The sequence below is a fragment of the Gorilla gorilla genome, chromosome 10 (genome assembly GCF_029281585.2).
Source record: "Gorilla gorilla gorilla isolate KB3781 chromosome 10, NHGRI_mGorGor1-v2.1_pri, whole genome shotgun sequence".
Classification (NCBI taxonomy): Eukaryota; Metazoa; Chordata; class Mammalia; order Primates; family Hominidae; genus Gorilla; species Gorilla gorilla.
Window position 1 is genome coordinate 139,911,613 of NC_073234.2, and position 12,377 is coordinate 139,923,989.

A 12,377-nucleotide genomic window follows, 5' to 3' on the forward strand; every position below is an offset into this window, starting at 1 on the left:
GGGGGCCAGAAGAGCAGGGGAGAACTATTACAGTGATGGTCACTTCTCCAAGCACCTGCCATGAGCCAAGCGTCGGGCACATGGTGTGTTCTTAACATGTCAATTGCGCATAAGCACCATGGGAGGTACAGGCAGGAGTAGCCCCATCTCACAGATGGTGAAACTAAGGCACAGAAACAAAACACAGGGAAGAAGCCCTTCTTATGACCTCCAGGATCCACGGACAGAGGAAGCCAAGGGCCAGGTCCCATGCAGGACCACCTCTAGGCTTGGGACTAGTATTTCTGGTGGATGGGGGCAGACATCACCCGGAGAGTCAATGTCCCAGCCACACCCTCGAAGCAGGAAAGAGTCTGCCCTGGAGTACTGAAGATGGGAGAACCCCTAAGCCAGGCCCAGTGAAGGACTGGGTATGGGGTAGCATGGGGGCAGGGCAGCTCCCAAACACTGGGACCTGGGGAGAGACATGGAATGAATGAGACCTGGCCCCTGCCTGGAATAAACCCAAACAATGGCTGTTGGTTAAGAGCAGTAACAGCAGATTAGTATGCTCAGGCAGAGAAAGGTATGTGTGAAAGTGGGGCACAAGTCACTCTCCCAGAAAGGTAACAGGAGGGCTATATAGGCTAGGTTTTGAGGGATGAATAGGAGTTTGTGTATGATCTGTGGGGATCAGCAGCAACTGTCCATCTAGATAAAAGAGTGATACCAACGGAAAGGGCCAAGCCACTAGAAACTACACTGCCACACAGCTAGCACCTAGAGAGCAGGGAGGACCCCTTCTTCACCTGCCAAAGCCACACGGAGCCCCACCTCCTCCTGTCTCTCTGGGGTGTTTCCTTCACCTCCTGCCCCCACATCCCCTGCTCCCAGTGTTGGGTTTGTTCCTGCTCCATGGTCTTCTCTGGTCCTGCTTGTCAGCCTCCTGGGGAGGTGGGCCTGTGGGGCCCTGTCCCAAGATGGATTGGCCTTTCTCAACACACCTGCCCAACATCTGGGAGTCAGCTGCGCTCTAACCCTCAGCAATCTGAGTCTCCTGACTGAGTCTGGCCTCAGTCTCCCCATTCACGAAACGACCACATCACCCAGGGTACCAAACTCCCATGACCTCTGCAAGGACGTTCTGCAGGGAGCAAAGTGACGTGCGTGTCATCCCTTCCCTCTTTGAATGCAGAGGAGACACCCTCTAGAACGTAGCATGGCTGGGGAACGTGGACGCAGGCCACAGATTCAGCCTCATGCCAAAAACTCCCCCTCACCTCCTCGGCTGCTGTCTTCCTGCCACCCTGAGCACCAAATCCAAACTCCTCGCCAGGGTCAACAGCGTCCCAGCCCTCACAGGACCTTGACCTCTGCTGGCCCCTCACTGTCCCCTGCACACTGAAAGCCACTACTGCCTCTGAGCCTTTGCACCTACTGTTCCCTGCCTGGAATGCTGTTCCCCACATCTTCACATGCTCTCGCCTGCCTCTTGCTCATGTCTTGACTCAGCCTCCCCTCCCCACAGAGGCCTTCCCTGACCCCCCGCAGCAGGGCGGCCCACCTCCCTCGACCACTCTTTTTCCCACCTGGCTGTCTTCACAGCACATGCGGTCAGGGATAAGGGTCTGCGTCCCACTGTTTATCTTACTGGCCACCTCCCCTGATGAGGACTCCATGAGGAGCAAGGTGCCTGCTCTGTTCTCTGCTGCACCCACAGTGCCTGGACAGCATCTGGCTCACAGTGGATGCTCAGGAATGGTCTAAATACCTGGAAATGGGGTGCGGCTGGCTCCCTCGCTCAGGCTGTCTCTGGGGCAAAGCATTCTTGTACCTATGGGCTGTCCGGTCCCAGCCCAGAACGCTGTCCTCTCTCCACGTCGCTGCAGCTGGCTCAGTGCCTCCCTGCCTCTCCACCAGGACCAGAAGAGGCCAGCGCTGGCCACCAAGCTGCTATCGTCCAGCAGGGCCCAGCACAGGGTTGAGGGCAGTGGGCACTTTCTCCAGGGCCATGGGGGAAGCAGTCCACATCCCGGATGTGCCTGGCCTTTCCAAGGACATGGAGTCCTCTCTGCCCCCTCCATAGAGGTGGATGAGAGGGCAGGCCCTGTCTCCCTGCTCTCCAAGCCACAATCAGGATTGCCAAGCCTCCCAGTAACCTGTTTCTGGGGTACAAGGGCTGCCCCATTTTACAGATGGGGAAACTGAGGCTCAGAGAGGACACTTGGATAGGAGGTCACCAATCCACACAGTTCTAGGCAAAATCCCAAACCCTTCCCACCTGAACCTCTCCCACCTAGAACATTCCCCAACCCCAATATTCCCATGGCTGATATCTCCACATCTCCTCGGCCCCTTTGGGGGCCACCTCCCGACACTGTCTCCCTGGCTGCCCCTGGTCCTGGCAAACAGCAAGTGCTCCAACAGGAGCTCCTGTCTGCATCTTCCCCATGCGGGCCCAAGGCCCAGCTCGCAGGGGACGCCAGGACACACTTGTTACAGCTGAACTAACTCCACCCAAGGGTGGCAAAACTCAGGGACTGCTCTGGCCCAAAGGAGGGCTTCAGGCTGGGCTGCCACCTTCCGGCTGGGAAGCTGGAATTCAGGGGACTCAGCCCCACCCTGGGGGAGAAGGGAAACAGGCCTTTCTCAATCCCACTGAAACCCGACTGCCCCCACGCACGTCCTCACACATTCCTGGCCTTTGGGGGCCGAGGTCTCTGCTCTGATCGTGGTGGGTGGGACTGGCGCCGCAGGGGAGGTGGCCAAGCCTGAGAGAAGCCACTGCCCAAGCTCACCTGGCTCTGAGAGGAAAGGAAAACCTAGGGACTCAAGCCAATGAGCGGCCCCGCTCACCGTGGCGTCCACCCCCTGTAGGGGCTCTCGCCAGGCAACTGAGATCCGGGCAGGTTCTCATTCGAGCAGTGGCACCCCTGCAGAGACTCTGGGTCTGCGTGGCCAGGCCTCCCATGCCCAAAAAGCCTAGGAGCTGTGCTGGGGCACACAAGTCCTTAGTCACCTATGCAGACGGGTGCACGGGAGCACCAGACCCCCGTCACCAAGTGCACATGCCAAGATCTAGGAACACGCAAAGACATACACACGTCCACACACATCAAGGCACACGCACATACACATGTGCACCCAAGTGAACACATGATGTAACCACACCTGCCCCACACCTGCCATCTCACGCACATCCACCTGTACACACATGCACACAGCCTAACGTGTACCCATGTGAACACATGCGTATGCATACAGGTGCACAGATGCACGAATACCTATATACACGCCTCACATGTGCCAATTCGTGGATGAATGTTCACGCATGTGCACATAGCACCCACAAGTATACCTGCACACATACACACACGCACCCACGTGTGTATGCATGGATGTGTAAGTGCACAGATAACCACAGGCCCCACATGCTGACTCATACACGCTTATACACATGTGCACACAGCCATCCAGAGGTCCACACATACACACATGCCCGCATACACACACCCAAGTGTGCTGTATCAATGCACACATCACCACATGCTCGTCCCACACAAGCTGACTCTTACTCTAAGTATTCACATAGAAGTATGCACAGCCATCCAAAGGCACACGTGTATGCTCACACATACACATGTGTATCCAACACACATACCACACATACATCCACCCGTATACACACGTGTACCCACAGGCACACATACCACACATACATCCACCCGTATACACACGTGTACCCACAGGCACACAAACCACACATACATCCACATGCAGCTCTCCTCTAGAGCACAGAAACAGACCTGACACTGATCACTCCCTAGCCTCTCCCCTGCCTGGAAGCCCCATCCTAGCCCCTTCTCTGCCACACTGGCTTCCTCACCTGCAGATTGGGGGCAGCACCTACTCACCCAAGAAGCCCCGAGCCCCCAGTCCTGCACCCAAGCCCCTCCGCTGGCTGCAGCAGTGCCTCAGGGCAACGGCCTACCCGGAGCTTCAGCTTCCTCATCTGCAAACAGAGCCCCATGCCCATGAGCCCCGTGCAGAACTCTCCCAGGGTGGGCGACGAGCAGGAAAAGCGGCAGGTCAGAGGACGCGTGCAGCAGCCTCGCGGGGCTGAAACGGACAATCTGAAAGAACCCCTGGACCCTGGGGGCAGTTCTGATGACCAGGTGGCCGGGCATGGAGGCCAGAGGTGGGGGCCTGGTACAGGATGCTGAGGCCACAGGACGGGGTCTGAAGCACTGCTCTGAAAATCTTGAATCAGGGGGTCTGACGCTGGGCCCTACAAAGAAGCATGAGGAGTGCCAAAACCCCCAAAAGGCTCTACTGAATGCTTCACGTTCACGGTGACTGTTGATGGTATTCTTCTTCTTTGCCCTGCTCAGTCCCGATCACACTGTGCACACACTGAGTCCTAATCACATCACATAAACACTTTCCTTTTAAGACGCTTAGACTGGAAGACAAGGACCTGAGTCTTCTGCTGATTTCTGCATTACTCAGCAACTGGGGTTGCCGCTTCCATCAATCCTGCCTCCTCTCCACCTTGTGAATGAGCCATCTACATCTCTATTGGAAGCAGCCTTCTACCTTTCCCCAGTCAACCTAGCTCCAGGCCCGTCTCCTCTATGAAGCCCATCCTGACTGTTCCCCAGTGTCCTGAATTCCTACAGTACCAGCAACCTGTGCTGCACAAATGCCCCTTATGCATCCACACATCGCTAGCGCTGCCTCTGTGTATGTTTTATCCAGATTCCAAGTGCGTGCCTTGTCCCGGAACCAACAGGCTCCTACCTCGTGCCCACCACCTTTGAAGATCAAAGGAGACGCCAGTCCCCTCTCTGGGACTTGGCCTGTGCCATGCCCCCTCACCCGAACGCCCTCCTTCCGGCCCACCCACTGCCTCCAAGAAGCCTTTCCCAGCACCCACTTCCAGGTCACGCTTCTGCCCTCGTGGGCCCGGGCCACCCTGTCTGCTCCTGCTCTCAGGCTGCAGCCACCCTGCTGGCTGCCCCGCCATCTGTGCACACCTGCCCGGCCCCCGCCCACGCAGGCAGCTCCCAGGAGGCGGGGAGGCGGGAAAAGCCTTGCTCAGCAGGTGCCTCACTAATGTGCTCCGAATGGATAATGAGCCAGACTCCAGCACTCAGAACTGCTAGGCGGGCCCTGCCCGGCAGGGAAGCTGCGTTTTCCGGCTGGCTCAACGTTTAGAGACAGACCCTTGTCCCCCATCTCTCCAGGAACCAGCAGGGAAGGAAGGCGGATTAAAATTTAATCCTACTGATCCCCCAAGGGGCGGTAAGTCCTGGCTGCTCCTGCCAAAGGCGGCTGGGGGCCTCCCGCACATTAGGCTGCAGGCTTTGGAGGCTCAGAGACTCAGCCCAGGCAGAGGATCCCCACCAGCCCCCACGCCCCCAAACCAGAGGCCTCTTCCATGGGCCAGAGCTGGCCACCCGCCTCCATCTCCCCTCCCTTCCTGCCGCCTGAATATTTGCACAATAATTATTTAATGCGCATCTGCCGTGTGGTGAGCAGTGTTTTAGGTGCTGGAGATACCACTGGAAATAAAAGTGGGCAGGAATAAAATCCCTGCCCTTACGGAGTTTCCATTCATAATAAACAGAATAAATAAGTAAAACAGAAATCATGTCCCATGGGGACAAGGGCTAAGGAGAATCAGAAGCCACAAAGGAGGAAAACGGGTGTCATCCTGAAAACTCCTTTTCCTGAAAAAAGGGTTTTCAGTATTAAGTAGAGGGTTGAAACGGGTCTTGCTGAGAAGGGGCCACTTGAGCAAAGATGGAAGTGACAGTATGAGCCTTGCAAGGAGAGGAGCTCCAAGCAGAGGGCCAAGGCACTGCAGCAATGTGCTGGGCCACTGACCTGGCCTCCACAGCTGCTGGAGAGAACCGTGTCTGCTCTCCACCAAGGATCAGAGAGGGCAGGTAGAGGTGACACTCTCAGGAGCCCTGCCCATGTCCCCTCCACTTTGGGCTCCTGGAGCCATCTCAATCTTGGCTCCAAGTCCCAGGCTCAAAGCTCACTTGCTCTGCAGTCTCAGGGAGGTCTCCTTCCCTCTCTGAGCTTTGGTTTCTTGATGAGCAAAATTGAGAGAATAACAGTAGTTCTACTAAATGCAAATAGTATTCTATTAAATGCACAAGGTAAACAAACACAAGAAGAAATGAGAGCTATGATAATGACAATTAATAGCACCAGCTGGCACTTCTTTGGTGCCAGGCACTGTCTGTCCTAAGGGCACTAGGAAATTACCCCTTTAATCCCCACACCAACTGTACTAGGTGATGCCGTCATCGTCACTGTTTTAAAGCTGTGGAGCATGAGGCACAGGAAGGTTTAAGTACAACGCTCCAGGGTCACAGAGCCAGGAAGTGGGAGAAATGGGATTTGAACCCAGGATGCCTGGCTGAAGGATGTGTGGCCCCTTGGCTCTCCTATGACTGTTACTAGTGGTGCTTGGGGTGAGGGGTCAGGGTGTGGGAGAGTGAGCCGGGCACACAGTTCCCAGGCCCCAAACAGGCTTGTCTCATTCTGCATGACATCGCTGTTTCTAGAGGTGGAGGCATAGCCAAACAGGTTGATCCAGTAGTTCCCTGCCTCAGGCTGCCACTGCAGGCACCCACCACGTGACTCGAGGCCTCCCCACCCCCACCTCAACTCTGAGCACTGATTGGCCAAGGAAGATATTACAGAAAAGGCAGCTGGGAAGGGTGGCTGGGGCTACGGGCAGGAGGGGAACCAGAGAAGCCAAGGCAGGGAGAGGAGGTTCCTCATCTGTCACGCTTCACAAGGACCAGTCCCTCTCTGGGCCTCAGTTTCCTCATCCAGAAAATAAGGGAGGGGATCAACATCCACAGATCCTGAGTACATTTAGAAAAAGTCCACTGTAAATCATTAAAGCCCAGCTGGTAGTGGCTTGACTGGGAAGATGGGGAGCTTACCACCTCACCAGACACAAGGTTCCACCTTGGGGGTGCACAGACCCTTAGGGTCCAGCCCCTGGAGACACTGCTCTGAGCATCCCAAGCCCCTCCACCAAGACCAGACCCACTATAGCTGCCCCCAGTGGGATCTCCATGGGCCTCCACAGCCTGCTCCAGACTCTGTGTTTCAATCATCTCAAAGGCCCCTTTCAGGGCCCAGTATCAGTGGAAGCCAGTGCTGAGAACTCAGGCCCTGTGGTCTGACAGCCCACAGGTTCAAATCCAGGTCCAATGCTTCCTAGCTGTGTGACTCTGGACAAGTCACTTAACCTCTCTTGGCCTTAGGAAAATGGAAATGACACCTGTACCTGCCCTTCCAGGACTGACGGGAGGGGCTGCTCCATGAAACCTCACTGCTGCGGTCATAATGTCATTATCTTTTTCCTTAAAGGGATTTCTTCTGCACCAGCACCTAAAGTGGCAGCCCCTTACCCTTGGCCATCAGCTGGACCCTGGTGCTCTCCTGGAGCCCAAAACCTCTGTTTTGTGTTGCATCCTGCTGACCAGCCATAGTCCACACCCATCTGAGTGTCTGAGCAGAACAGCCCAGAGGCCACACCAGGATGGCTTTCCACCGGTCACCTTCCCCCACCCACTCATAAACCCTGTATCTCTGGGGGAGAGGGTGGCGAGGTCCCCTCCCCACGTAGATGGAAACACTGAGGCCCGATTCATGGTGCCCCCTGTGAAGCTCCTCATGGCCAGCACCAGGGGGCAGCAGGCCAGGGCGGGGACACATACCCGGTTCTCGTCGTAGATGATCTGCACCAGGCTGCGGTGCTTCGACTCGATGGGCGGCGGTGACACGGGCTTCTCAGGCTCGGGCGGCTTGGCAGCCTCCTCCTCCAGCTGTTGCTGTGGGGAGAGGCAGAACGTGAGGGATGAGCACCCCAGCGGGTGGAAGGAGGGCTGCAGCCCCCAGGGTGCGGGGAGGCCCCCTTGCAGCCCGGGCCACGGCCGCGCACAGGAAGTCAGGCTGCTACCTATTTCCTGTGAGTCACCCCAGGGACTCCACACCCGGGAGAGGCCCCAGCTCCAGGGCCAGCTGCAGCCTCCAAGCTCCAAAGCCAGGTTCAAATCCTGCCTTCGTGACTTGCCAGCCAGGGAAGCACAGCCAAGCAGCCTCACCCTGCTAGGCCTCAGTTTCCCCATCAGTAAACGGGGCTGATTGCCGTGCCGCCATTCTGACTGTGGTGAGAACTGAATGAGTTACCCAGGCAGGCACAGTCAGGCCTGCTGCGAGCCGGCATTATTACCCATTACGGTTCCTACAGGCAGCATCAGGCAGCACCAGTGCTAGGAGAGGCTGCGCAGACTCCACAGCTGCACTGGTTGAGACTGGAGCTCAACTCCCACTCCTATTTACTGCGTAGCCTTGAGAAGCTCCTGGACCTCTCTAAGCCTTACCTTCCTCTTCTGGAAAATGGGGATAAAAGAGTTACTACTCTAGAGAGCCGCTGTGAGGGTGAAATGAGCTCATGAGGCGTGCAAAGCACGCAGCACCTGACACACAGGTGCTCCTCATCACCCCCATCATCCTCATCCTCACTACCCCCATGATCCTCATCCTCATCACCCCGACCATCTTCATCCTCATCACCCCCATCATCCTCTTCCTCATCACCCCATCACCTGCATCCTCATCACCCTGCTCGTCCTCATCCTCATCACTGTCATCCTCATCACGCCCCTCATCTTCATCCCATCACCTCCATCATCCTCATCCTCATCACCCTCATCATCCTCATCCTCATCACCCCATCACCCTCACCCTCATCCTCATCTTCATCCTCATCACCCCATCATCCTCATCCTCATCACCCTCATCACCCTCATCATCCTCATCCTCATCATCCTCATCCTCATCACCCTCATCATCCTCATCCTCATCACCCTCATCACCCTCATCATCCTCATCCTCATCATCCTCATCCTCATCACCCCATCATCCTCATCCTCATCACCCTCATCACCCTCATCATCCTCATCCTCATCATCCTCATCCTCATCACCCCATCATCCTCATCCTCATCACCCTCATCACCCTCATCATCCTCATCCTCATCATCCTCATCCTCATCACCCCATCATCCTCATCCTCATCACCCTCATCACCCTCATCATCCTCATCCTCATCATCCTCATCCTCATCACCCTCATCATCCTCATCCTCATCACCCTCATCACCCTCATCATCCTCATCCTCATCATCCTCATCCTCATCACCCCATCATCCTCATCCTCATCACCCTCATCACCCTCATCATCCTCATCCTCATCACCCTCACCCTCATCCTCATCACCCCCCCTCATCTTCATCCTCATCACCCCATCATCCTCATCCTCATCACCCTCATCACCCTCATCATCCTCACCCTCATCCTCATCACCCCCCCTCATCTTCATCCTCATCACCCCATCACCCTCATCCTCATCACCCTCATCACCCCATCATCCTCATCATCCTCACCCTCATCATCCTCATCCTCATCACCCCATCACCCTCACCCTCATCCTCATCACCCCCCCTCATCTTCATCCTCATCACCCCATCATCCTCATCATCCTCATCACCCTCATCATCCTCATCCTCATCACCCCATCACCCTCACCCTCATCCTCATCACCCCCCCTCATCTTCATCCTCATCACCCCATCATCCTCATCCTCATCACCCTCATCACCCTCATCCTCATCACCCCATCATCCTCATCCTCATCACCCCCATCATCCTCATCCTCATCACCCCCATCATCCTCATCATCACCCTCATCCTCATCCTCATCACCCCCATCACCCTCATCCTCATCACCCCATCATCCTCATCCTCATCACCCCCATCACCCTCATCCTCATCACCTCCATCACCCTCATCCTCATCACCCCCATCATCCTCATCCTCATCACCTCATCATCCTCATCCTCATCACCCTCATCCTCATCACCCCCATCATCCTCATCCTCATCACCCCCATCATCCTGATCACCCCCATCACCCTCATCCTCATCATCCTCATCCTCATCAGCCCCATCATCCTCATCCTCATCACCCCCTTCACCCTCATCCTCATCACCCCCATCGTCCTCATCCTCATCACTGTCATCCTCATCACTCCCCTCATCTTCATCCTCATCACCCCCCTCATCTTCATCATCTTCACCCCATCATCCTCATCCTCATCACCCCATCACCCTCATCATCCTCATGACTTCCATCATCCTCATCACCCTCATCATCCTCATCATCCCCATCACCCTCATCTTCATCACCCCCATCATCCTCATCCTCATCACCCCTATCATCCTCATCACCCCTTCATCCTCATCCTCATCACCCCCATCACCCTCATCCTCATCACCCTCTTCACCCTCATCCTCATCACCCCCATCCTCATCAACCTCATCCTTATCACCCCCCATCCTCATCACCCCCCTCATCCTCATCACCCCCATCATCCTCGTCACCCTCATCCTCATCACGCCCATCACCCTCATCATCCTCATCACCCTCCTCCTCATCACCCCATCATCCTCATCCTCATCCTCATCACCCCCATCACCCTCATCCTCATCTGTCCATGTATGAACCCCCTCCTCCTAACACCGTTGGAAAGAGCATCCCATCATGCTGCCGTCTGCTTCATAGCAAGAGAGAGGCTGAAGACCAGAGGGTTTAGGGCACTGGCCCAAGGTCAGATGGAAGGCCAATGCCCCATTCTGCAATGTGACAGGGCATCACAAGTGAGATCAGAACATGGTTCTGCTCCACTTATGACGCTCACACAGCCTGCACATGACCACAGAGCAGATCAGTATGAACCCAAAAAGGTGCCCAAGAAGAAGTGAACACAGGAAAAGCCAGAAAATCCAGGATGCTGGCTTTTACAGACTCCATCGCTGGTGGTTTGAGCAGAACTGCCTCAGTCCCACAGCGACCCCTGGTGGTCGCTTCAAGAAGGGCATCAAAATACTCCCCCAAAGCACCAAACAAACAAAGCCAAGAAGGGGAAGAAGCCCACAGCCCCGAAAGGGTGGGCAGGAGAGAGGCTCCCTCCAGCCAGGGAAGGTGGCCCTTCCTCAGGTACTAGAGAAAATACTACCTGGGACACCTACAGAGACCCAGCTAAGAGGGTGACTAGCTCTGCTGGGCCTGGATTCAAGCCTGAGCCCCCCGCTCACCAGCTCTGCAGCCTCAGCTAGGGCTCTTCACCTCCCTGACCTCAGTGTCTACTTCAGCAGAACCTGTGAGTATATGCCTACCTCATAAGGTTGTTTGAAAGATCAAGGAGATAATGCTGAAAAAACTGCTGCACAGCAGTGACACGCTATAAAGGGCTGTCTAATGCAAATCAAAACCACAATGAGATAGCGCTGTACAACCACTAGGATGGCTGGAATCAAAAACATTTTTTAAAGGAAGATAAAAAAGGGTTGGTGTGGCTAGGGACAGTGGCTCACAACTGAAATCCCAGCACTTTGAGAGGCCAAGGTGGGCAGATCACTCAAGACCAGCAGTTTGAGACCAGCTTGGGCAACATGGTGAAACCCCATCTCTACAAAAAATACAAAAATTAGCTGGGTGTCGTGATGCACACCTGTACTCCCAGCTACTCAGAAGGCTGAGGTAGAAGGATCGCTTGAGCCCAGGAGGTAGAGGCTCCAGTGAGCCAAGATGGCACTACTGCACTCCAGCCTGGGCAACAGAGTGAGATTCCATCTCAAAAAAAAAAAAAAAAAAAAAAAGCTGGAGGGCGGTCGGTGAGGATGCGGAAAACCAGGAATCTTCATGCATTGCTGGTAAGAATGTAAAATGGGGCAGCTGATGTGGAAAACAGCCTGGAAAGTCATCAGCAAATTAAACCTAGAGTTACTGTACGACACGACCCAGCAATTCTGCTCCTAGGTATATACCCATGAGAACTGAAAACAGGTGTCCCTGTTTTCAAACAAGTTCAACAAAAACTTGAACACAAATGTTCAACAGCAGCACTATTCACAACAGCCACAGCCCAAATGGCCACAGATGATGAAATAAACAAAAGGAGGCATCTCCATACAACGGAATATGTTTCAGCCATAAAAAGGAATGAAGGATGGAGACAAGAGACAACATGATAAACTCCAAAACCATGACACTATGTAGAAGAAGCCAGAAAGGACGCATACTGTGTGATGCCCTATATAGGAAATGTCTAGAACAGGTCAGTCCATAGAGACAGAGAGTAGGGGAACAGGGAGTGGCTACTTTAGCTCCTATGAGGCTTCCCTGTGGGTTGTTGAAATGGCTGGGAACCAGATAGAGGTGACAGCTGCACAACACTGCAAATGTACGAAATGCCACTGAATTGTGCACTTTAAAATAATTATGCTTGAGAATTTCACTTTTAA

General features: G+C 54.7%; 1 protein-coding gene across 37 annotated transcripts in view; it reads right to left on the reverse strand.

Annotated features, from left to right (window-relative positions):
• The window catches only part of NCOR2 (nuclear receptor corepressor 2), a 245,481-nt gene that overhangs the window by 135,271 nt on the left and 97,833 nt on the right, over positions 1–12,377 (reverse strand). For all 37 annotated transcript variants that reach the window (XM_055358335.2, XM_055358347.2, XM_055358371.2 and 34 more), the window contains one exon: positions 7,731–7,844. In XM_055358335.2, the coding sequence (XP_055214310.1) occupies positions 7,731–7,844 (114 nt within the window). The remainder of the gene's footprint in view (positions 1–7,730; positions 7,845–12,377) is intronic.